The 26326-nt window shown below is 53.5% G+C and overlaps 1 protein-coding gene across 1 annotated transcript in view; it reads right to left on the bottom strand.

The window, feature by feature from the left end:
• The window catches only part of Disc1 (DISC1 scaffold protein), a 188725-nt gene that overhangs the window by 102764 nt on the left and 59635 nt on the right, over positions 1–26326 (bottom strand). The window contains exons 6-9 of the mRNA XM_078023053.1: positions 25238–25473; positions 19674–19728; positions 16217–16319; positions 3145–3333 (exon numbers count right to left, since the gene is read on the bottom strand). Of these exons, the coding sequence (XP_077879179.1) occupies positions 3145–3333; positions 16217–16319; positions 19674–19728; positions 25238–25473 (583 nt within the window). The remainder of the gene's footprint in view (positions 1–3144; positions 3334–16216; positions 16320–19673; positions 19729–25237; positions 25474–26326) is intronic.

The raw sequence follows: 26326 nt of genomic DNA, 5'->3' as shown, positions 1-26326 counted from the left end.
GCAGGAGATGGGAAAACAAGCACGTAAATCGCAAGCTGTTCTTCTTTTCTGGAAAGCAGACATAGCCCACTAAAGAAGTTACCAGTTGTTTTTAACCCACTTTCCCTTAAAAGAAAAAAAAAACTGCTGAAATCCATACTAGGGAGAGGGTCTCAGGTAACCTCCATAGGAGTCTGGGTGGAGGAGCTGGCTTTTCCTCTTATCTCCCCACACCTCACACTGCTCAGGACTCTGGGCTGCTCTCCCAACCCAAGAAAGTCGCAGCACTCAGGCTGGCTTCCTCCCACATCCTTGTAGGACCCAGTCACCACGGCGACAAAGCCCTTGAGCAGTGATGCCTACCTCCTGCTGCCCCGGGGACTTCCTGTTGCCACCCTGTGCTGTCTGCAGACGCCCCGACCTGAACCTCCAACTCGACAACTCGGTCACCTCCCATGGGAGACCTCGAAGCCACCACTTGGAAACAAATGAGAAGCCAAAGCCTGGAGGTCCAGCTGGGTGTCCCAAATCCAAGGGACAGAGCTCGGTCTAGCCAGCGGCCCTGGCCCATAGCGGCCATGAGCATCTGGCGTGAGACACCACAGACTGGCTGGCCCCCGATGTGACAGCAAATCCTCCCAAAAGGTCCACCGGGTAAGGGTGCTTCCCACAACCCATGCCGCTGGCTGTCAACACAGGCTTTGGCTGTGGCAGTGTCAGGGGAGGGTGCAGATGTCTCAAAGGGAGCTAACAGTGCTGAGCTCTCCTCTCTTGGCTCCTTCAGGTTGGACCTGGACACACGTATGGCTGGCTCAGCGCCGTGGACTGAATGACACCTGCTGGGGCCTGGGGAGCAAGACCGATGAGTCTGGGCCCCTCACACTCGAGGCTGCTCCTCCATGCGGGCACTGCCCCTTCCCAAGGGCCATTTCTACAACCGTGCTGAAGTCACACTCAGGACCACAACGGCGCAGTGCTCGTTCCTGAACATTAGACTTCAAGATGTCGAAGGCCAGGGGGAATCCATCACCTGGCAGGTGCTGCGTTTTTGCTGGGCTTGCACTTGACCCTGAACACAGAGCACCCTGCACTGTCAACACCCAGCACCCAGAAGCGGCTGGATAGACTCAGCCTAGTTAATTACACTCCCTTTTATTATGAAGCTTGACGGACCCAGGAGTTTATTCCTTACTTATCTGTCCCCTGCACGCTTGCAGCCTGGGTTACTAATCTGAGTCACCCGGAGCCAAAGCTCCTCAGACTGGGTAAGAATCAGCTTGGCCTGTGGATACATCTGGGACCAGGGGAGCTGACGCAGCAAGATCCAGGCGCGAGACACAGAGCTGCTCCACACCCATACGTACGACGCCACCGACAATCCAGCACTCGTGGCGGCCACCGGCTCCTTCCACCTGTGCATGTTTTATTCATCACTGTGAAAATCCTTGGTGAAGTGACAAGGACAGGATTCAAAAAACGCTGCTCAGCCCTTTTTAGAAAGGATCTTAATGGCTTTCCAGAGCTCCACCATTCACATGGAAACACTGCTGCACTCTATTTGCCCAAATATATTCATAGCCTCTGTACTCCTAGAGCTAATCTCTGCCCCCTCGTGCATGCTGATGCCAGGAGAAATCTTGAAGCTTTTATAGTTTGTACACTTAGAAATCCAACAGCAAAAATAAGTACATGATGCTCATCCCTCATGGCCAATCAGCCAGGCTGGAACGTCTCGGGAGAACACATTGCCCCCGATCAGTACTGAAGTTACCTAGGCTCAAGGGTACAGTCGCCTGTTACATAGTTGGAAAAAAACAAAGCTTGATCTTTAAAAGTGAAAAGAAACTCAGAGAAGCCCTGAGTTGCTGAGCCAGCTTGTGGTGCTGGTTACCAAGTGACACAGTACCACCAAGCACACTTGACCTGGGAACTCTGTAGTAAGTAACCATGGCCCCTGCAAGCTGATGGACCCACACAGCAAAGTTGATGCACCCCAAAATGGCACACCTAGTTCCTGCTAGCTGATGCTACATTCTTTTTTTGGTTTTTAGACACTAATTTTCATGGACATCAGCTGGGCACGGTGGTGCACACCTGTCATCCCAGCAACTTGGGAGGCTGAGGCAGGAGGATCATGAATTCAAAGCCAGTCTCAGCAAAAGTGAGGCACTAAGCAACTCAGTGAGACCCTGTCTCTAAATAAAATACAAAACAGGGTAGGGATGGGGCTCAGTGGTTGAGTGGCCCTGAGTTCAATGCCTGGTATCAAAAAAAGAAAAAAAAATTCACGTACATCAATTTGTGGGATATTTTCAGAGATTCTCATTTCGGATCAGATTCCTAAGATCCTGCTTCCTTCTTATTTCTCTTCAGATAAGCATACTTTGTAAAATGTGGCGGCTTATTCACGTCTATTTATTCCATCAGCCTGGTGAAAAACATTTATGCTATGCTGTCTCAGCCTCTGCCCTCCAGCACACACATGCCCAGGATCTTTGCACACAACTCTACAGCGCTGACCCCCCATGAGACAAACATTCTCATTACCAGTGAAGAAGCAAGTTCTAGCATCTATTACCTTTTAAATCTGATTTGCTTCTGATGATTTCATTCGGCATTTTAGAAGCAAACTCTGTGAGAAATCCTTCACTTTTTTTAGAAGTAAATGTTTGCTGACTCTGCTTGGACAGAACCAGGATCCTTGGAGACTCCCGAGGCTGGGCCCTCTGGTGGCCTCTGCTCTGGACCACCAGTGTAGGGAGGACACAGCAGCACCTGGGCTCTGCTCCTAGCAGACCCGGGCAGAGGCAGCACATGCGTGGACGACCTTCCCCAGGAGAAGCCCTGAGAGGCACCTGTTCTTGCTAGCCAGGCCACAGTGCAGACAGGAAGACTGAGCCTGGGCACAGAGGGAGAGGACTGCCCGAGGAGGGCTACAGGCCTGCCTCAAGGAGGGCTGCTCCACATGGTCAGGAGCCCTGGGCAGATGCAGGCTGAGGATGAGGTGTCACCCCTGAGTAGCACCACCCTGTTTGCTAAGGCTTCTGACAGAAAATAGAGGCTGTGTGGCCCATGGCACACCTTCAGCAAGGTTCCAGAAGCACAGATGGTCCCGCCTGGCCACCTGCCAGGAGATATGGAGATGGACATCCCCCCGCCACTCACCGTAGGCCGCAGCCCTGCGGGCCAGCTCCCGGCACAGCCTGTCCTGGTCCTCGCGAAGGCGTCCCAGCTTCCCCGTGCTTCTGGAACTCAGCCCCAGCAGCTTGCCTAGGAGTGCCTCCAGCCCCTCGCGCTCACGGCCCAGGGAGCAGATCTCCTCGGCCAGGTCCTTGGCCGTGCAGAAATGGCCTCCTACAGCACAGGGCGGAGAGGAGAAAGGAGGCAGAGGCGGCTCAGCTGAGAGGCCCGTGCAGCGGGGGCCGCTCAGCAGCAGCACTGAGCAGACCAGGGACCCCCAACCCAAGGACCTACATTAATTAAGCCTCCTTTCTTGTTAGGACAGTTTACGAGAAACATCAAGGTTGGCAGGGTGTCTGCTAAGGGCTCAGGGGACTGAAATGCCAGGTTTGTCCACATAAGCTGTGTCAGAGTCCCTCCCAAGCTCTTCTAAGAGTGGACGGAGAGCGAATGTTGCTTTCCCACCCACTGTCAAGTAACCATCCACCCCACTGAGGATACGTCCAAGACAATCTCCAAACTCAGGGCCCAGAGACCCTGGCACCAATCCCTCCAGGCACTGCAGCCTCAGTAAACCTGCTTCCTGAATGTGCCCGGGCCAGTCTCGCCCACCCTACCACGGCAGGCAGTTTCAGCACTACTGTCCTGGAACTGGAGAGGCCCCTGCTTCACTGAAAATGCCCTCTGCACCCCTCCAATTCTTGAGTCTATTCCAGGGGTCTTCTCAGATATTCCTGGCCTGTGAAAATGATGACAAGAGAATGTCCCCGTGGGACCCAGGAAAGCCACAGGCACTGCTGCCAGTGTCCAGGAGGTGTGGCACCTCCCGCAGGGTGGGGAAGAGATGGGGCCCTGGAGTTGGACTGGACCTAATTAACACCCCAGTCCTGTTCCTCAAGCTGCGTGATGTGCAGGGAGGAAATCAGCATGCCCAGGACAAACTTTCCATAAACCATTATTGGAATAATGCTTGAATCATGGGTTGCTGCAGAAATAAACAAGAAATTCCATGAAGCTAAGAGAAACCTATGACACACGGAATATAGTTAGGTTGTTACATAGCTAGGTTGCAGGGTGCAATGTCAGCATGCAAAAATCAGTAGTGCATGGTGTGTCATGCCATAACACCACAGTAAACCATTATGCTGTGGGATTAATACACACCAAGGAAAAGAAAATAACCAACCAACGATCGTGACCTTGTGAATTTTCTTGGTTGCCTACACGCATTTAATCATTAAAATTATTTATAAGACATTAAAAGTTATCTACATATCAATAATAAACTATTGGAAGATATTTTTTTAAAAAAACACAATTTATAAGATATTTTAAGATGAGAAACACTTAGGGACAAATTTAAAGAAATATGTGGAAAAGCACTCTTTTTTAATACATACCGAGAGAGAGTAAAGATTTAAATAATTAGAAAGACAAACCACAAACCCACATTGGAAAACTTCATGTTACTAAGGTTTCAGCTTCTCCAGATTGATTTACTGATTTAATACAATTCCAATCAAAATTTCATGAGGTTCTTTGGCAGAAATTTATGAGCTTATTCTATCATGTGAAAGAAAATGCAAAGGCTTAGAAAACTGGGGTGATCCTCAGAAACTCCATCTTGGTTTTGAGACTCATGCTGTAGCCACCACACACCATGACAGTCCAACTTCAGCAGAGGTGGGCAAACACATCCACGGAGAGGATCAGAGGCCCCGGAAGTGGACATGAACTCAGAGAGCCGACTGATTTTCAATCTAAGTGCAAATCCAGCCAATGAGCAAAAAGGCAGTATCTTCAACAAACAGAACAGCTAGTTATCTCCATGAGAAAAGGGCCACCTCCCTCCACACTTCAAACCACACACCAAACAGCACAGAGACCGCCACAGGTCTAACGGTGTTTAACATGAAAGCTCCCAGGGGAAACGGGGAGATTCCCTCCCTGGCTTTGGAGCAAGCACATCAGAGAACCCTGAAGACACGAACTACAAAGGAAAAAGAGAACTTCGTCAAAGGTAGAAACTGTGCTCCTCAAGAGACCCATAGGAAAACAGGAGGAACCGGCCCAGAGCCGGAGAGAGGCTCACCACACGCGTCCCTGACAAGGGGCTTGAACCTGCCACGCAGCCACCCAGACACAAATAGCACTGCTGGAAATGGGAGGAGAACCGAGGCAGAGGAACGCCAAGGAGCAAAGGCCAGAGGCACTTGTCACAATGCTGCTGCCACTCCCGGTGGCCCCAGGCACCTGCAGCTCCTGGTAGGTTCCAGGACCACTGAGCGCTAGCTGGCAAGTGGGTGTCCAGGATCAGGAAAGTGGGGTGCATTTAAGTGTTGAAGTGTCAACAACCCAGCAGAAAATCCTACGGCAGCTTCCTCCAACAGCACAGAGGACAGGCTACATGCATGTGGGGGACAGGACCCTCAACAACTGCAGCCCAGAGCTGCTGAAGAAGTCTCCAAGTGTGACGACTAGCCTTCTCCAGGCACCCCAACCCATGCACTCTCCTTTCCAAAGAATGGCCAGGGGGAGAGGGGCAGGTACTGAGTCCCATCCCCAGCCCTATTTTGCATTTTATTTAGAAACAGGGTCTCACTGAATTGCTTAGTGCCTCGCTTTTGCTGAGGCTGGCTTTGAATGCACAATCCTCCTGCCTCAGCCTCCAGCCACTGGGATCCACTGTGCCCAGCTGGCCTGTGCCCAGCTGGCCTGTGGTTTCCTGAAAGCCTAAATGATCTAAGAGTTACTTCCATGAGCATAAATGAAACATTGAATCATTGTTTCATTGACAGTAATTTTTCTTTCTCTGTGGTATATGAAAGACTGGCACTTCTGAAATATATATAGTTGCCTCTACAGCTAAGAAAGCTGAATTCTAGAGAATTCCATATCTTACTGAGGTCACATAGCAAAAAACAACAGGGCAGTTTTCAAACTCAATCAACTCCAGTGCCCTCCTCTTAAATGCCATCTGTGCTGTTCACCTCTCTATCATTGACCAAGCAGACTCCAAACTGATATGTCAAGTGTCCCAAAAGGTCTCCTACCTTTGGGGCATTCTGAACACCCTGCACAAGCCACTGTGGCCTGGAATTGTGGTTTCTGATCCCAAGATGGGGTGGACACAGCTTGACTGCTTTTCTGACACCGTGTTAGGTGATGTGGCAAATACAAAAGAGAGCAAGGGGCTGCCCCTGCCCTCCAGGAGGTGACCATGAAATAAAGGGACAAGATGGACTGCAAAGGCCAGGCAAATAAGCCCCAGGAGAGTCAGAGAAGACAGACCGCTCCAGATGGCGGCTGAGGCAGGTTCCACGAGGACAGAATTTGAGACCCCCAGAAGAAGAGATGGGAGCCCCAGGAGACAGCCGGGTGGGGTGGAAGGAGACGGCTGACCAAGGAGGACCAAACCACAGCACCCGCATGCCTGGGGAAACCAAGAGTGACACCGCAGGGGAGCAGACAGGGCCTCTTGAGTTTTAAACAGAGACACGCTAACCCTCCTTCCCGCAGGTGCTTGCCAGCCTGCACACAACCAAGCTGGCCATGGAGCAGAACCCCAAGGCCCGCAGAGAGGCTCAGGGGGCTTGCAGGAGGTTAGCCAAAGGTGTGGCTGATGGCCCCTGCACAGTGTGGCACCTTCCCCTGCCCCTCAGGCTGGGCAAAGGAAGCCCTAACCTTTCTCTGGGCCACTTTTTAAGTAAAAGGTTCATGAGGGCCGGGGCTGGGGCTCAGTGGTAGAGTGGTTGCCTCACACAGTGAGGCCCTGGACCCGACCTCCAGCACCACAAAGAAATGAACAAATAAAACTAAAGATTTCGTGTCCATCTACAACTAAAAGAAATATATCTTTTTAAAAGTTCATGAAAAGCGAGGTGGGACAAACTATGATCCCAGAGATACCATGCAGGACCACAAGGATTCCGTCTCCTGGGGCAAACAGCTCAGAGGAATGAGGCTTCTAAGAAACCGGCAGAGATGCCATACACAGAGCAAGTGCCCATGCTGGTTTGCTGGGGACATCCTCCAGCACCCCATAGCCCACCGGAGCTCCAGAGCCGGGGTCCTTAATAAAACTCGGGAGACACCACTCATCAATCTGGCCTCCCCTGAGCCCAGGACATAGGACAGGGGACCTGCTTGGTGAGAGAAAGGGACGTTCTGTGTGTGCAGAGTGAATTCCCATGGCAGCATCACAATTTGAGCCACAGTAAAAGGCCACACTGTCCCCAGCTGACCTTCTATAAGCACTGGGACCTCCGTCCGAGCTGAGCCCAAGCTGCAAACCTTGCTGGGTGCAGCTGTTCCCAACTGCCAAGTTGGCCAAGCCTGGGCAAGACCTCAGAAGTCAGAGATGGCCCTGAAGGAAGCCATCAGTGACCTGGGATCCCAGGCTGCACAAGTGTGTGGGTGGAACTGCACCCTGGCCACAGGCCACATGCCTCTCGGTGAGGACACTGCAAATGGCGGCTGCCTGAAGCTTCGTTCTGCACATTGTGCAGCTGAGGCCACGGCAGTCTCACTCAGCCTGGTCTTCCTGGCTCTGCGCACCTCCACGCTCTCAGCCCAGCATTCGCCCCACAGTGCGGGGGGCAGGGGGGTGGTCATTGCACACCTCTTCCTTCCCCAGGGTCACCATCTAATTTACGGTTGGCTGTGCTCCCTCTCCTCATATGATGGTCTCATTTGATCTCTCCAGCAATCCCAGAAGGGAGCCTCTTGACAATTGCCCTGAATTTCCACTTGAAGAAACTCAGACCCAGAGAGTGATCTTGCCAAGGTCTCAGAGATTTAGATTCCTGAATGCACAGAGCGATGCTGATTTTGAATTTGGCTCTTCTGGTTTCACAGCAATAAATGACTTGGTCAGAAACACTGGCCCCATCATCCATGAAGGGAGGACACACAGGGCCATGCACCTGTGCCCACACTGTCTTCCCCTGACCAGCCCCAGGCCTTGCTCTATCCTTCACCTGGACGCCTCCCACCATGACCTTACCTGTGCCCACAGACACGTCAGTGTGCAACAATCTTCCTAAAACTCTCCACTGTTACCTGCCCACATTTCAGCTGTACTTATTTAACTAGGCAAAAAAACAAAGTCAGTGCTGAATATAACCCTAAAATAAGAAGAAACAAAACTGACAGGAAGTGGCAAATGCCGGCTCAAAGAGCCTGCAGGCCCAGGTGGGTGGGGAGCCATCAGCAGGGGCTTGTTCAGGGCCTCAGCCAGCCTAGCTCCTGGCCCTGCTCAGCCAGGCTAGCGTCTTTTGTCCTGCGTGACCCCAGATCTCTTGGGGAATGGAGGCCCCAGTCCACAGGGGATCCTGGTCTGTTTTCTGCTTCTATAACAAAAGCGACAGAATGTAATCTAGAAACAACAAGGTTCCTTTGACTCACAGCTCTGGAGGCTAGAAAATCCCAACACACAGTCCACATCTGGTGAGGGCCTCTGAACTGCACTCCAACATGGCAGAGGGCAAGGAGCAGTCACCAGAGACACAGGGAGTCGTGGCCAGACTCACCTTTTTACCAAAATCCTGGCTGGCAATCACGTGCCTTCTGTGCCCATGCTTGTGTTAATCCATTCGCCAAGGTGGTGCATCCAAAGCTTAATCACCTCTGAAGGGCCCACCTCTCAGCTCTTCTGCTGAGGGTTAAGTCCCTAGCACATTCAGACCGCAGCACCAGGCCAGGGAAGACCTCAGCCTCGTGGCTCGGCCTCCAGTGTCAAGGCTCAGGCAGCCTGCAGGAACTGGGCTGGCTGAGCAGGGCCAACTGAGACCCTGAACAAGCCCCTGCTGACGGCTCCCTACCCACCTGGGCCTGCAGGCTTCTTCAGCCGGCATTTGCCACTTCCTGTCAGTTTTGTTTCTTCCAGTCACCTGATTTCTGGAGAGAGCTGGAGGGTTTCCAGTGAGTAGCACCTAGTGCCAGTGTGCCCAGAACATCTGCAGTGACCCACAGTTCAAAGAGGACAAGGGGACACAAAGCTGGACACGGGAGTTTACACAGAACACGGGCTGCTTATAAAAGTGGGGAAGTGCGCTGCCTGCTAGAGACGGAATGCCCCAAAGACCAGGGCCAGATGTCTCTCAAAGCAAGACTCGCCCCAAGCATGCAGCAGTGGCCCAGGAAACCAGCCAGGAACAGCCTGCTCCAGGCACACCTGGGGGAGTCGGACACCTTCGCTATCGACTGTGGACTTCAACCATTTTTTTCTAGAAAATCTAGTTCATTTCTAGAATGTTCCTACTTCCCCGCAAATCATAAAAGATTTCAGGCTGCCACTTAGACCACACATTTGTCTTCAACAAGGGCATTTTAGGTGTAGAGAGTATTCATTCTATGAAGGAAAGGTGAAATCGGGTACAGCCATCCTATAAAAATAATATGGGGTCTGAAGGACCAGGAATATCCACGTGTGCTACTTAAAGATAAATGATCTAGACTCTTTGTTCCTTGAAAACGGGTGCAGGGAGCAGGTGAGAAGACAGCACACCACCACCTGAGGTGGCCCAGAGACACTGAGTCTAATGAGCAGAGAGACACTGACACCTGCCACTCAACCTTCTGTTCTTGTAACAAATGCCCACATCACGTCATCCTAGGAAAGGCTCACGGTCCCACGCAGATTGGAGGTTCCGTCCTTGATAGATTGGTCTGGTGGCTATGGGGCCTGTGACGAGGCAGAGCTTCATGGTGGCAGTGTTTGGCAAAACCACTCACTGATGGCCAAGGTATGAAGGAGAGAAAGAGGAAGAATCCAGGGACCTACAGTTCCAGTGACCTGAAGACACTCACAGGGCCCACCTCCCAACAGTGCCACATTGTGCAGGGACCCTTCTGATGCATGGCCCCAAGGACATTCCAGGATCAAAACCACTCACTGATGGCCAGGGTATGAAGGAGGGGAAGAACCCAGGGACCTACAGCCCCAGTGACCTGAAGACACCCACGGGGGCCCACCTCCCAACAGTGCCATGCTGGGCAGGGACCCTTCTGATACATGGCCCCAAGAACACTCCAGGTCCATGGCCCAGCACACGGGGAGGTCCATTCATCAGATCCCTGGTGTGGGCCACTAACTGTCCCTGAGGATCTAAGGCCTTCAGAACTGCCTAGTGATGGTGGAAGAGTAACACACATAGCAGGTGCTGCCTTAGCATCAGAACCATGCCCAAGTGGCTCAAGCCAGTGGCCAGTGACTAAGAGTTAGAGGCCTTCCTCCACCAACAGCCAGGCCCTCACCCCATCCTGTTTTCCTGATACTTCCCTTAGCCTGGCCATTTAGGGCTTTCCCTCGACTTTGAAGTGACCCACACCCCATGCCCTTATATACAGTGCTGGTTTGTCCCACCCCACCCCCCAGCTCTTATCCAGCCTATGTCACCCAGGATGGGGGGCCACCTGCCTGCTTCGTTGCTCCCTCCCTGCCCAGGACCTGTAAGTAAACATCTCTGAGCTGCAGCTTCCAGGGGAAGCACCAGGGTTCCCCCAATAAGGGTTTCCCTGGAAGCTGGGGAGAAGTCCAGGTCAGGTGCTGGGAGTGAGGGTCAGACAGGACCCACAGGAGGGCTGTGTGGGCAACCCTGCCGGTCACAGGTGGGACAAGTGGGCATGAGGCTGTCCCCCAGGTGACAGAAACATCCTGTGAAGGTCGCACTGTGAAAGTCCCAGCCGGCTGCCCCTCGGTTCCCAGCAGGGCAGGGCTGCACCCCATCGGTGCACCCCAGTGTAGCTGGGCTCTCTGCCCAGTGAGGCAAATAAAGTAAGGAAGGCTGTTGGCCTCAAGCACCTGTCTGGGAAGGGGAAGGTGAGGGAGCAGCTCCCAGAGGACTCGCAGCTCAGGACACCAGCAGGACCACTCTGGTACACCCTGGGTGGGTTCCACCCAGGAGTGAAAGGGTGTGAACTGGGGTCATGCACCCATCCTCCTGTCTAGGGAGGTGGCGAGACATGAAGAGGGCAGCCCAGCTTCCTCTGGCTGGTCAAGGTCCCGTGAAGCCTTAAAACCACCTGGAAATCTGTTCTCATCCAGGGGCTCTGGCGGAGGAGCTGGGGCTGGGCTCTGGGCATCAGTGCTGTGAATTTCCCTGTCTGTGGTCAGAGAGAGAGAGAGGCTCATCTAGAGGTGACTGGAACCCAAAGCTCCTCTTCAAAGCACAGGTGGTGAACTCAAAGCCCTTCTGTTGGGGATGGAAAGAAGAAAGAAGTGGGATGGGCACTCCTCATTGCCACATGGCCGGGGTCCCAGCAAGCCGGCAGGAAACACAGGGTGGCCCCCTGGCCCTGGGATTTACACAGGGGAGTGTTCCCACAGCTTTCTCACCACGTGAGACTGGCCTTCATCTTGAGCCAAAACAGCAGGGGCCTGTTGATTCAGCCTCAGGGTGTCCAGGACCAGCTGATAACAGAGGTAAGAGGCCTGCAGCACCCATGGAGGCTGTGGTCTGGGTGGTGGCTGCAGAGGGCATCCAACACCCGGACGTGTGGACATCAGTGGACATGGCCACCTGACAGGATGGGGCAGATGAGAAGAGCCAGGGCTGAAGCCCAGCTGGGGCAGGGCAGGTGGTGGGAACTCTGACCAGGCCCCACGGGTGCAGGCAGCACAGATGCCCCACACCCCAGGAACCAGCCACCAAAACGCATGTGTGTGTTTGTCTTGGCAAATACCCTGTGTTTCCTGTCCCCGGGTGCCAGCAGCAGGCAAAGTCAGAGGAAGGACAGCAGGGTGACTCAGTGGAGGGCCACATCAGCCACAGCCACGGGCCGGGCCTCAGAGCCATTCTGAACTCATGGACTAGTACACTGCCTCACTTAACCCTTACCCTAACCTCCCTGGTAGGCATGAGCATTATTAGCCCCGGATGAGGATACAAGGCTCAACGAGGTCAAATGACTTGCCCATGCAGGTGGCACTAAAGCTGACCTGAGCACAGGATTCTGCCCCCAGGACTCTAGGCTTCTATCTGCTACACTGCACAGACTGCCCAAGACCCAGGAAGCCTGTCTAGACAGGCAGCTTCCCATGCTCAGCCAGTGTGCACAGCACTCAGGGTGCCGTCCAACCAGGACAGTGGAACACCAACCCCCTCCATTCTTTGTGCAATGACCCGAGAGTCGAGGCTGAAGTAGAAAATGGAAAGAAAAGAGACGACCCAGGTGTGGCTGAGTCAAGGCACATGGGCCCCCGGAGGTCTAGGGTCCTCAGGATACCTAGAAGCCATGGGAGCCATGGCCAAGAAAAACCTGATAGTCACCAGGCAGCTCCACGCATAGGGAATGAACTCTGGAGTAGAGCAGCTTGTAGAGCGTGCTCCACTCCATGCCCAGTGGCCTCCAAGGGTTGAAGGACTCCCGATGCTCTTGCCCTTCAGGGCAGCTCAGAGCCCTGTCCCTCCCGGCCCTGCCTAGCTCGACCAGCCTTTCTCCATGACCCTGACCCTGTGCCCAAGTCCATCCAGACTCCTCCGCCTCTTCGTGGCCCAGCTGCACTGCCCCACGGGCAGCCTAGCCACAACAAGCACTGCCCAGGTGACCAATCCCAGGACAGGTATCACACCAGAGGCTGTCCAGCCTGGTCTTTACGGCTCCTACAGTATCCAGAACCAGGCCGGCACTTAGTAAGCGCTCAGCAACATCTTCAGGTAAATAAAGCACTGAGGCTCTTTCTTCCAACTGAAAATCTCTCTGTCCACATCTTTGGCTCTCAAAGTCCTGCTGGCGCAGTAGCCCCGTGGCACTTTGAACACAGCAACAGAGTTCTGTGGCCACATCCCATGCAGAGTGTCCATTTTCCCCTCCTCTCAGGGGCCCAGGACTATTTGATGCTGAACACAACAGAGGTGGCAGCAAGATGGATCTCCATGTGCCACCAAACTCTTTAATATTCCTCCCTTAGTTGGAGCCTGTCTTCCTACTCCTGAGTACAAACTGAACTTGGTGGCTTGCTTCAAGTCACTAAAGCAGAAGTGACAGTTTGACATGGTGGGGCTAAGTCCTCAAAGGGCCCTTTGGCTTCTGTCTTTTTTGATTCCTCTCTGGTGGGTTGCTGTGTGGAGATCAGCTGCCGTGCATGAGGGGACCAGCCAGGGGCAAGGCACTGAGGCCCCGTCAGCAGCTACAGGTGACCTTGGAAGCAGTTCTCCTCCCAGCCATGACTCAGGAAGGCTGCAACCAGAGCAGTCTCCATGGCTCCCTCACACGCCCTAAGCCAGCTGAGCTGCTCTAAGGGCTGTGAAGAGACCGTAGCTCCTTGTTTCATGCTGTGCAGTTTAGGAGTAAAGAGAAGCAGGGCAGCTTTTTAGACCAAGCCTTAAGAAATAAGCAATGCCTGCTGCCTGTCCCTTGGGATGCTCCCTCCTGGTACCAGCAGCCAGGGTGTAAGGAAGTCAAGCTGGCCATGGCAGGACTGGTAGAGCACAGCCCACCAATCCATGTGCCTACACAGCCTTGGAAGTGGTGCAGCCAGCCCTAGGTCAGAGCCCCAGCTGCCTGGGCCAGGCCCAGCCCAAGTCACCAACACACAGGTAACATAAATGACTGTGACGTGTTAAGTCCCTAGACCTTGAGATGGTTCGTTATGTGGCAACAGATACAGAAGACACTGGGCATGGGGGCTGCAGGTGCCACCATAACAAAACCCCAAGCTCGGGACACTGGAATTGGTGCCAGGCAGTACTTGGGAGCGCAACAGGCCCCAGTGACACAGGAGGCCCTTGGTTTGGACAGAGCTCCTGCACGGGGCCTAAGAGATCAGCCAAAATGAGGTGGCTTGCGCTGAAGGCCACCACATCACACCACAACTACCCTGACCATCCGAAAAGTCGGGAGAGGGAACGGCCAAATCCCCAGACGACTCGGTCCTAGCGGGCATGGTGGGACAGTCACTCAGTAGAACTTCTCAGGAGAGATTACTCCAAGGATCACCCTTCTAGGCTCTCCACTTCTGCTTTCTCAGCCCTTCTCCCCATGAGCCCAAACCTCCGCCAGGCTCACTGCAGCATTTGCTCATTTTTATACAATGAAGTGTGGTCTGATTCCAGAAATACAAATAAAATCCAATTATCTTTAAGCTAAATTTGTTGCAAGGTTGCCTCTCAAGGAGACTAAAAGGAAAGTATCACGCAGAGCCAGAGGAAAGGGGACCCACCTGTATCCTGGTGGCAAAAAGTCCCCCAGTTATCCTGTGCGGTGATATAGGAAAGGGCTCCTGATAAATTTAATCACACTGCCAAGGTCGTTTCAAGGCAGGTTACAGAAGTGTCCACCAGCTTCCTGACACTGCCTGTGACAAAACGTCAGGGAGAGATGAATAAAGAAATGTTAAATCCAAAATGATCCAGGACTCTCAGGTTTGAAGATAAAACTATTGCTACTCTCAGCTTATGCAGAGAGTGAATGATTCTCAAATTAAGGAAGGGCCTCAGGCCATGGATCAGACCCAGGATGGGTCTCCGCATCTGAGACAGCAAGTCACAGAAACCTCCAGATGATCCAAAGGCCCAGCCCACTAAGGAAGGGCCTCTAAGAATCTCAGGGGCGCTGTCCTTCAGTGCTCAGCTAGAGGAGGGCTTCTAGGCAGAGGCCATGGTCCAGTGGACAGAGAACCTACCACTCCAAAGGTTCTGAAGCAGGAAAAAAACAGAAATGGAATGGTGCAGAGGTGAAGAGGGCTGAGCTCCCGGCCACCAGTGCAGTCCCAGGACAGCCGCAGAGAGGCCTATCCTGCCAGGAGCCCCAAAGGTAACGGGAAGCAGAGGTCGGGAGTCACCCTGGCAGCAGCTAGCTCAATCTGTCCTTCATCCTGTTGGGCCTCACCCGTTTTCTCAGCTGGCCCAGGAGCTGAAACAGGTTCTTGGCAGAGCCGCCTGCAACATGCCATCTAAGACTCATCCCCAGATTCTGAAAAGAGCTTCCGGGCTGGAGCGAAGGCTCCTCTCCTGGATCTGCAGGGAAGCCATTCACCTGTGCTCCTGCAGAGACACATTGAGTAAGACAGACCAAGTCCCTGACTCGGAAGCGAGGCTGTGTTCAAACACAGCAAATGGGGCCATAATTCCAAGTAAACGGCACAAGAGGCTGAGCCAAGCCTCACACCCGCAGCCGTGTTCCGTGGTTGTAAATTACTCATGTGGATGCACCAGGGACCAAGCTGCTCGTTAGCTGCCAACATTAGCTGCTTAATGATCCGAGGAGCAGAAGCTGCCAATCACTGCTTCCTTCTTAGAACACCATCTAAAATCCACACATGCAATTATTACACCTCCACTAAATGTTTATGATTTCTCTGAAGCTCTGGGCTGTGGACCCTTTCAACCTATAAGTTCAGAGAAGTCCTCGAGGCCGCCACACTTCCTGGGTCACACCTCCATGGACCACACCCTGGGGCGTCTGGACTCTAGCCCCTGATCTGCCAGTGCTCAGCTGCCCTAGTGAATGTAACCAAAGGCCACACCCCACGCCTTGGTCTCCCCACCCGGCCATTGGTCATAGCCTCTCTCCCACCTACATAATACAGTTGTCACAGAAATCACATAAAATGACAAATTGGAATATTTGAAAGCTCTATTCAAATGACAGAATAAGGCACTGTTTTCAGAAATGTGTGTTTTCAAGCTATGATTTAAATACAACTCTCAGTATCTTCCAGAGGGAGGAGAAACAACTATCTCCTGAAGTCTCCGGCTCCACTACTGGACCTCACACAGGTCCGTTGGCTGGTCTCATGTTGCCCTTCCCTTAAGAGGGGCCTGGGCACTCCAGCAGCCCGGAAGGAGGTCTCACCTCACAGGGCTGCGCAGAGCAGCATGTCCACCCCGCAGTCTGTTGGAGGAGCGGGAACCAAGACCACGTGGTCGCTGCACAGATAGGAATGCAAGAGGTACTTTCCGAGTTCATCTAGCCCCCCATGAGGAAACCTTGCTGCCCCGGTCTCCAGAACAGCTTTGGGGTGCCTAGTGTAAGTACCCTAACAGCAGAATATTAAACTGAAGGCAAAGCACCCAAACACAAGGGGGCGCTGTCCTGAGCAGCGGGCAGTCACCTGATATGGCAAGCGCTTTGGCTTCACGCAGGGCCGGCAGTTGAGTCTCTAGGTGGCTGACTCTCCTCCTCAGCCTGCTGCAGAGGCTCCCATTTGTGCAGACCTGGAAGGGGAGAGACAGCAGAATGGTGCATGCTCGAAGACCAGAGACCATGGCGAGCCCGCTCACTCCTAGCAGCTGGGCTTGTGGAGATGGTTAAGAGCGACAGCAGGAGGCCTCCCAGCAAGTACATCATGGGCAGAGGGAGTCAGAGAAGAAGGGGTAGGAGGGGTGGCCAACACAGCACATGCCAAGCAGATCCCAGACCCTTCACCGTGCTCTTGTGGACCAACCTGCCCACGTGCAATGGGAAGGAGCCGCCTCTGCCCTCCGGGGCTCCCTCCCCTCCCTTGTCTGAAACACGCCTGCCCAGCGGCTATCGTACCAGCACCCCTCAGGGCCATCTGCCCACTTCCTGGGAAGAGAGGCCTTGTTGATTACAAGCCCAAAATAGCAGACCCTCCTGCCCCCTTCGCCATCTTATGCCCTAGCCTCTTCTCCAGGACGCACCCGTCGTTTCCATTCCTTATTTTACCCTCTCTCCTCCAGGGCTCAAGCACGCTGGGCTTTGGTCCCTGGCACGTAGTAGGCAGTAGATTAAGATATGGCCTTTGAGATCAAGGTCAGAGCGGCAAGCTAAATTTAATTACTAGTAGACAGTCTCTAGGGAAACTCCAGGGCAGATCCTTGCTGGCAAGTCAGATTTGAAAAATAGACCAGCCGCTCTCAGGAGGTCTGCTGCTTTTATCATTTATCTTCCCAGTCCAAACACTTCCTACAGTTTTCTTTTCATCTCAAAAAAAAAAAAAAAAAAGTCTTAAACCTCAATCTCTTTTTTTCAAATGCCTCTGGGTTATCTTTTAGTAATGATCTGAAGCTAAAATATCACAATTTTTTTCCCTTTGTCTAAGGCTAAAATCTCATATTCATCCATTATCTATATGCGGGTTAATGAGCTACTTAGAAGTATTTCCTCTTCGACACGAGCACACAGCATAGTGTTAGTAAGAATGAAGAGAACTGCGGAGTTATCTGGATGGGCCACAGAGGGGGTCACCTGAACCATTACTCTTTTCTTGCCAAAAATATGAGCCTCCATTCAAAAATAAAATCAGCCTACTCAGGTTCACAGAGCCCTAAGGATAAATTTTAATTTCCGCAGAGCAATTGATGACACATGGGTACCATCAGCTCAAGTGCTTTGCCCATGTCAGATGAAAGAGAGGTGGGTTTTAGGACCCACGTGACCTTGCCCAGGTTCCTACAGCTGGCCATGGAACTGCATGGACTCAGGGGCCCCCGGCCTGCTGGGCAGCTGAACACACTTGCTGGATGAAGACATGGTTGGCAGCCTGCACTCCTGAGCCCACGCCAGCAGTGCCCTGCATCCACACATCCACAGGGATCCATCTTCAGACCCTCTTAATGACTCAGGGTTTGTCAGAATGTCAGAACCAGGAGCTGAAAAGAAGATGTCCCCAACACCTTCTCCAGCTCTAAGCTTGGGTTGGCTCTGTGACCGGTGACTGGCACATCCCATCCCATCCATCTAAAACTGTCAACGGAAATCCAACAGCATTTCTGTTAATTCTACGACACCAGCCAGAATTCTAGATCTTGTTCAATCTGTGTCTAACAGTTCCGGTTTTAGTTAACAGTACCTGTTAATCATAATTGGGTCAATTTCTCCTTTGTTGAGCAAAGCCATCCTTCAAGCTGTCACTATCAACATGAAACACCCTTTCTACACTTTCTTATAAGGTTGCAATGTACATTCCTTCGGGCTCTGCTGGATATAATCTAATATCCACCAATCTCCAGGTATTCTGCTTATTTCCAACTATTTCTTTCATCTAGTTTATCCCTTAATTACCTTTGGTTTGGGTACCCTGAGAGATGAAGGAACATGGCGTAGGCAAGGAATTCTCTCCCTGAGAACACCAGGGCTGTGTGTGCCTGGCAAGCTGAGACTTGTACCTCATGCCACCAGCCAACCTGGTCTAGCGTGGAAAGACGGTATTCTGTGTGGCCAGAGAGGTTGGCTGCATTCCCTGTGGGCTCACATGTGCTCTCCAACACACACACCATGGATGTGTACAAACACAGGCCCCCACACACATGCGTGCACACAAACCCAGAAAATCTGCGCAACCTACTTACAAATAAAATTAGACCCTGAGGAACTCATTATTGAATGGAGATTTTTATGTTTACATTTTAAAATCTAAGGCATGATTTCCTTAATTTTATGGAAAAGTATTCAAGTTGTTATAAATGTACCAGAGATGGGTGTGTGACAGCTGGAGTACCTTATGTCCCCAAATGCACACATTGAGACCCTAACCCCTGTGAGCTGGCACAAAGAGCTGATGCTGTAGGAGGTGGCACAAGAGTAAGGCCTCATGGAAGGGATCAGTGCCCTATGAAAGGGACCCCAGACGGCACTCCTGCCCTCTCTCCACCAGGTGAACACTGGGAGAAGCCAGCCATCTGTGACCACAGGGCCCTCCCCAGAGCCTGACTGTGCTGGGCCTTAGACTTCTAGCCTTCAGTGCTATGAGAAGAGAATTCCTATTGCCCAGAGCCACCGAGCTGCAGTGCTTGGTTAAGCAGCACAGACAGACCAGGATGGTATGCAGATAAAGGAACCCAGGTCCTGGGCGAATCCAAGGTCCAGCAGCAACTGGGCATGATTGTGGGGCTGCCTCCTGCTCCTCTCTCTAAAGGAGCACCCCCAGGAGGTGCTCAGGAACACCAAGCAGGTTTCAAGCATCCCTGGGTCCCTGGGCCTGGTGCCCTCTTATGGACATCATGGCTCCTCAGGGAAGCTCTCCTTCTATGCAAGTACCACTCTTTAAACATGCTGCCGAGTATCCATTAGAACATCACTAGTGCTGTTTTCAGAAATGATTGAGACCCAAAACCTGAGAAAAGAGCCATAGTGACTGTCACATGCTTGTCAACAACCCATCCTAACATGGATTAGCTGCCGTGACCGCCAGGCCCTTAGCAAGCCTCCTCCTCCAGGGCCCGAGACTCTCCTCTGGATGAGCACAGGAAGAAGATCCTTCCAGCCAGTGGCCTCTCTGCTGGGCATCTGCTCTTTCATGACCCGACCACCTTAGGACCTCCCAGGCTCCCAGACCTGAGACCAGGGAGGAAGAGGTGGTGCCCAGGCTCTGCCGCAGCATCCGGCAGAGAACCTGCTAAGCAGAGGCACTGGATGTGCACAGCAGCCCCTGTCCCTGTCCCTGAGCCGAGAGCCCTTCCAAAAGCCAGGGCCCTGTGGATGGCCACAGATCAGGACCCACCAGGACGACAGCCCTCCCTGGCTCTCTGGGCTCCCCTCCTCTCTTCCTGAGCCCACATGGTCTGTGACATAGACAGTAAGTCAGAGAAAACCTCTGCGGTGCTTACCTCAGTGGTGACTTCTTTAAGTGATAGGTTGAGGGATTTTATCCTCTCCTGGAGGCTGGAAGAATCAAAAACAGGACATTGGTCTTCCTGGAACCACAGGTGGATACCCCTGCATCAGGAACACTGAAAAGAATGAGTGCCCACCACCTGGGGCTGGAGAGGAGCAGCGGCAAGAAGATGCCAGACTGACCCCATGGGGCGTGGCACTGACGTGGCACTCGGGAGCAGAGCTCGCCTCCTACTGATGCTTTACTTGGCCAGTACTACACCCGCCACCATCCCCAGGGCACGTCTGCTGGCACAGGACTGCGACACATGTGCCTCCCAGCATCAAAGCACTCAGACCTGTGACCAGCTTGCAGAAGTCACCCTGCCTGGGCAGCTCCCACTGGTGGGAATCAATCTCCACCTGGGTGCCATGGGCTCAGCGCACATGCGTGCGAGCCCCTGCATCATGGCAGCCTGTTGGAGCTGCGCAAGGAAAGCATGTCTTATCCTGTGCCTGCTCCTGGCTCCGTCTTCCTCTCCCTCCCACGCACTCCTCACCCCCACAGAGTGAACCTCAGCGAGTCCAGGATCGGTGCGCTGCCTGCCTCCAGTTTCCCCAGGGACCAGGGCAGTCCTGGAGTGGATTAGAAGGCTCAAAGTCCATGGCACAAGTGAATGGACACCAGAAGACCTGGATCTTGTCCTCAAGGCTACTGCCCAGTGGAGATGGCACATGCAGACCACCAACCACAGCACAGAGCAAGATGAGGAAGACCAGGAGGTGACACAGGAGGGACCGCTCCACCAAAGCTGCCACAAGGCAGAATCTGGGGGCAGTTCAGAAACCAGGGAACATCGGAAGCCACCAGGAGAGGTGAAGTGAGCCCGGCCTCAGAGCAGCAGGGAGGGCCACAATGTGGGAACAGGCGGAGCCTTCCAAGTGGCCCCATGACCAGCTGCACCAGACACAGGCCAACAGGAAGGAAGGTGCGGGGGTGGGGGGTGGTGAGGGGACCAGAGTGAACACCCTGCACTGCCTGGCTGCAACTCCGTCTAATCTCAGTGGGGACAAATAGGCAGCTGGCATGCCGTCCAGGCTGTGTGACTGCTTCGAGGGAAGTGACCCCTGAAGGACTGCCAAGCTCTAGTTGGCCTTCAGCAGCCGGCTGAGGAGCTAGAGCTTCCCTAGGCACCGGGATCATTCTGTTATCATTCTGGTTTGGGACATGAGAACAACAGAGAAGGGATATTTTGGGTTTGGGGAAAATTAATTGGGTAAAGCGATGAAAGAAGACTGAAAAATAAATCAGTGTGAAAACCAGGCAGCTCCTTCAGCTAGGCCAGCCGTGGGGTCCAAGCCTGCAGAATGGAGGTTGGAAAGGAAGGGGAGGGTCAGGCCACAGGGCGTGGTGAGGTGAAGAGTGCCGGGGAGCCCTTCTCCTTGATACGCTCAGGAACCCACTCATCTTCCAGTGCTCAGCACAAAGCCGAGGACCCTGCCGTCTACCACCTGCAGCTGCCAAGAATGCAAGACACTATCGTGGTGCAGAAAGAGGATGGTCCTTGATAAACGGTGGACTGCTGAAGGCAACGCCAGGATGCAGGGTACTACAGGGCAGGAGGACACTTGGAGCACCTTGCCAAGCAGGAGTGGCGAGGTCTGGATTAGAGCCAAGTGGCCAGTTTGCTGGGCTTGCTGCCCTTCTCCACCTGTTGCGAGCACACACAGACTCATTTCAGCTGCCAGTCCCCAGAGCCGGAGCAGGCACAGCCGACACCAACCTGAGGCCTGCTCTCACCTGTGGAGGGTCTTCTATCCAGCTGAAGTCGACCCACAGGAGGAGTTGAGGGTGACAAGGGGCAGGGCACGTGGCATCAGAGTCCTCTGATTCGGGGTCACCATTCAACAACAATGAGGGTGACCGTGGGCACCGTGAGAAACAAGCCAGCTCCTGCCTGGAGAACACCCTGCACTGCCTGGCTGCAGCCCGGGTTTCTTTTTTTTTTTTCTTTTTATTTTTTTAATATTTATTTTTTAGTTTTCGGCGGACACAACATCTTTGTTTGTATGTGGTGCTGAGGATGGAACTCGGGCCGCATGCATGCCAGGCGAGTGCGCTACCGCTTGAGCCACATCTCCAGCCCTGCAGCCCAGGTTTCTGAGAGAAGGTAAGTCTGAGGGTCCCGCTAGCACACAGAGCAGGCAGGTCCAGCCACAGAGGCTGCGGGGACAGAGGGGCAGAGCTCCTCAGCCAGGGCCTGGACTGTTCTGCCTCTGACCCCAGCAGCAACAATACCAGCTCCAGGTAGTTCTGTCCCTCTCCAGGCCCAAGGAGTCCATTCAACTCACAGACAGTTAATAAAGGGTTCCCACATACCTGGACCTGAACCAGCATCCAACAGCACAGTGTAAGCACAGGCTCCCAGACATACCCAAAGTCAAGCTCACCCACTGACAGCTGAGTAGAAAGGAGGTTGCTTTCGGATACTGAAACTTAGCTGGCCCAAGTGCCAGCGCCTTGGGCTGACGTCTAACATACCAAACTGAAAACCAGCCAAGCTCCAACTTTCCAGAGGTTGATACAGTTCACGGGCCTGGACAGATCTGGCCCTGCTCTGGAAAGAACACTGTCTCCTGTCAAACATCCATGATGGACCAAGAGGCAGCGAGGCAGATAATTGGATGCATTGTTTTATATTTGATTTGATTTATATTTAATTTACTTAATTTATGCTATATTACTTTTTCAGTAGATTTACCTTCCTAATTATGTTTTGCTCAGACTAATATTAACATAGTTGAATCCCTGGGGTACACACGGAATGAGAGCAGTGGGGGGTGAAGAATATGAATCATCATCACCAGGCTGGGGCTTTCGAGCTATTTTTAGAGTGAGGCCTCTTAAAGTGCTGCACAGAACTGACACATCATGTGGGTTCCGGGGCTCTGTCCCCAGGCACAGGGACCCCACGCCCACTGGGCACTGCCGCCATCACACTGAGGTCTCTGAAATCAGCTCCAAAAGCAGGTTTTGAACAGGAAACCACCAGAGTTAAATGCCTCGTGGGCTTCAATCATCAAATGGAGTCCCCGTGTTTCAAGAGCATTCCAGGTTGTTTGTGAAGGTGGTGAACTCTTGGATCCAGTCATGCCGTGCAGTCCACATAGACACTGGACAAGCTTCCACTAATGTCTGAATCTACTCTATGGCAGTGAGTATCCTCCCTTAGAACAGCCGCCTGGGAGCAGCAGAGGCTAGCATTCCTGGGGGCTGCTGTGTGCTGACACTGCTCCCCGTCCTCCACACAGACGAGTGGATCTGGGCTTCCTATAGCTCTGAGATGCAGGCGCCATGATTATCACACTTCCTGGCAAGAAAACTCAGAGAGATTTAAGCAACCTGCTAGGGCCAGCCAGCTGAGGAGCCAAGGCTAGGGTTCTGGGTCCTCCTGTAGGACAATGGACAGTATTGGTCCATGTCCAAGGCCATCCTCACATCCAGAGGTTCTAGGTCCTCCTTTAGAACAGTAGGCAGCACTAGACCATGTCCAAGGCCATCCTCACATCCAGGGGTTCTAGATCCTCCTGTAGAACAGCAGACAGCACTAGACCATGTCCAAGGCCATCCTCACATCCAGGGGTTCTGGGTCCTCCTGTAGGACACTAGACAGCACCAGTCCATGATCAAGGCCATCCTCACATCCAGGGGTTCTAGGTCCTCCTGTAGGACAATGGATAGCTCTATTCCATGTCCAAGGCCATCCTCACATCCAGGGGTTCTGGGTCCTCCTGTAGGTTGGAAGATAGTACTAGTCCATGTCCAAGGCCATCCTCACATACAGGGGCTCTGGGTCCTCCTGTAGGACAGAACTAGACCATGGCCAAGGCCATCTTCATATCCCACAGTTTGGGTTGTCTCCAGATTACTCTAGACACTGCTCACCATGTTCAAGGTCATCTTCATGTTCAATTTCCTTAATAGCATCATATGATAGTAGGCATAGACTTCAAAGAATTTGTCCAGGCAATGGTCACACATCTGAGCCCTCCTTGGATCTCACCTGGTGTCACATCAGGCTGAAGGACATGAGCAGGTGTACTACCTATAAAGTGTACAGTCCAGGTCTCCAGCCCAGATCCACCTCCTACTACACTCTCCATTTCCAGGTTTCAGACTACACCCAGCATTAGCAGGGAAAGCCCTTGGATGGGCTCTTGCCCTGAGTCGAACTCACAGGCAATGCAGAGGTTCACAGGAGGGTCTCTGAGGATTGCACTGTCAGGAACATCCACTGGAAAGGCCAGAGCAGTCTGCATGTTTCCAGGGTGCTGCCGAGAGGGGCATGAAGATGCAGACAGACAGGGGGACGAGTTTCAATGAGCTGGATCCAGCCACAGCCTGAGCCTATGCCCCTCCCTGAGGCAGAAGCCAGGGCATGGATTTGCACAGGGAAATACTAGATCTGGGAGGGGAACGGAATGTCCTGGGCAGAAACCCTAGGCTTGCTATTGGAGTCTTGGGAGGAGTGACCCCCATATGACAGAGCCATCATTTGCTGAACATGGAGCCATGGGCCAAGGGCCAGGCTAAAGCTTCAGGAGACTGACCTCCCTGTACAGAATACAGCAGCTGGAAACAGGAGAGAGCTGAGAGGCTTCACCTGTCACTCCCTCTCCTGGGTCCCCAGCACCAGCTCCTGAGCCAGGGGTCACTGTTGTCATCCTCCCCAGTCAGTGGGTGAGGGAAAGGGAGGGAGAGGGACAGGGACAGGGAAGGTGCTGAGGTCAGAAGCCCTGCCTTGGCGCAGTGCGGAGCCCCACTGCATCTGCCCGCACAGTGCCCACAGGGCTGCCACATCACTACCCACCTCAAGCCCTGGGCACCACACGTTTCCCTATCCCTCATGTCTCAGCATATCTTCCATCTGTCTGTCCAAACTAAGATGATGAGCTCCTGAGCACCAAGGGCCGAGTGTCCTGGGAACCCTCCACAGTGCAGAGCACAGGACGCGGTCCATGGCAGACAGACAAGCGAGCTGCAGGACAAGGACAGATGCCAGGCAGCAGTTCCCCTCTACTTATGGAGACCTCAGGGAAATTACTAACCTGCTCGCACTTTCCCTCGGCCGTGAAATGGGCACAGAGATGGAGCCATTCAGAGAGCAAAGCTCGACACACTGCGTGGTGTGGACGGGCTCCCCAGATCCCGGCTGCCAGGCACTTCCTCTCTTCCCAGTGGAAGTACCCAGACTGGGTGCCTGTCCCTTGGTAAGCAGCCACCTTCTCCTGATGACGGTTCTCAGCAAAACTGGCATCAGAATTTCTAGCCAGCCGTGCCCAGCAGTCCTCAGAGCGAGAAGCTGCCCTGGGGATGTCTGGAAGCTGCCCGTGGGACAAGCTGCCAGGAGGAGCTCAGGACAGCCTCGCATATGAAGAACCTTTCCACTGAGACTCTGATAGTGCTTCTGTCAAAACACGCGGAGAACTTAGGGAACACCTGCAGCCCAGGGCAGCCAGCAAGGTCCTCCCTCACCCAGGCCCGTGGGGCACGGCCCACAGTCCCCAAGAGCGATACCTCATTATGTCTTCCGGTGGCTCTGCCTGGAAGTGCAGCTGACCAGCTGCGGTCAGTGTGTCCTTCAGGGCCTTGCTGAGTGCCTGCAGCTGGCCCAGGGGCAGCCGGACCATGGGCTCCATCAGACCACAGCCCTGCCACCGGAGCAGTTGCTCCTGCTCCTCCAGCTCCTGCCCCAGCCGCTGGTCCTCAGCCTCCAGCACAGACAGCCTCCTTTGAAGAGCTTCCATTTCTTTCTGCAGAAGAACCCAGAGGACAGAATTGGTGAACTGATCCCACCCCAGGCAAAGGGCCGCTGACAGTGATGTGTGTAGGTGAGGGCAGGCATAGGGACAGGAGCCGCCACCGGCCCTTGGAGCCTGCAGGTTCAGAGCTGGCTGACCTGGGAGAATTGCATTAGCCTTCCATTTCTGGAGGGTTGGCAGAGCACCGAATAACGAGGGGAGAAGGCCCCGGATCTGACTGGAAGGGCAGCCCATAACAACGGGCTGACTTCACGTCAGATGGACAGACAGCGAGGACACAGCAGCAAGCTTCCCACAGAGACCCAAGCCACAGGCCAGCACAGGGAAGGCCGCTCTGTCCCCAGACACAAGAACTTACAGAGGAAAATGTAAACCTGGTTCTTGGGACTGCAGGTTGAGAGGCACCGAGATGCTGCAAAGGTGGGTGCCTGGCACCTGAGGTCCGTGAAAACAGCCCACGAGTCTAACTTCCACCCACGAAGAAAACCCAGGTCCACACGGCCCACAACTATCACCTGAGCTCGAGGTCAATGAATAAAACGGCAGCAGGTGACTGAGCACCAGTGTGGGCACCGTGTCACGGCCAGAAACCACAACACCGCCTTGGGCTCCTGAACTAAATCAGAGTTTCGGGGCGCGAGCCCCGAGTTCTGGGCACTGCTCCCGGCCGAGGAGAACACAGCCTCACCCCAGGGTCTCCATCCCTGGCGCATGTTCTTTCCTCCCCCTGGGCCACAGGCTCTCTAGGGCTTCTGCCTTCTGAACCACCTCCTGCCCAGGAGCAATGAGAGAAATGTCAAGGGAAACAGCACCCCAAGTCTCCGCAGACCCACGTCAGGCACAG

The sequence above is a fragment of the Ictidomys tridecemlineatus genome, chromosome 10 (genome assembly GCF_052094955.1).
Source record: "Ictidomys tridecemlineatus isolate mIctTri1 chromosome 10, mIctTri1.hap1, whole genome shotgun sequence".
NCBI lineage: Eukaryota > Metazoa > Chordata > Mammalia > Rodentia > Sciuridae > Ictidomys > Ictidomys tridecemlineatus.
Note: the sequence above shows the minus strand (reverse complement) of the source record. Positions and strands in the feature narration are given on the sequence as shown.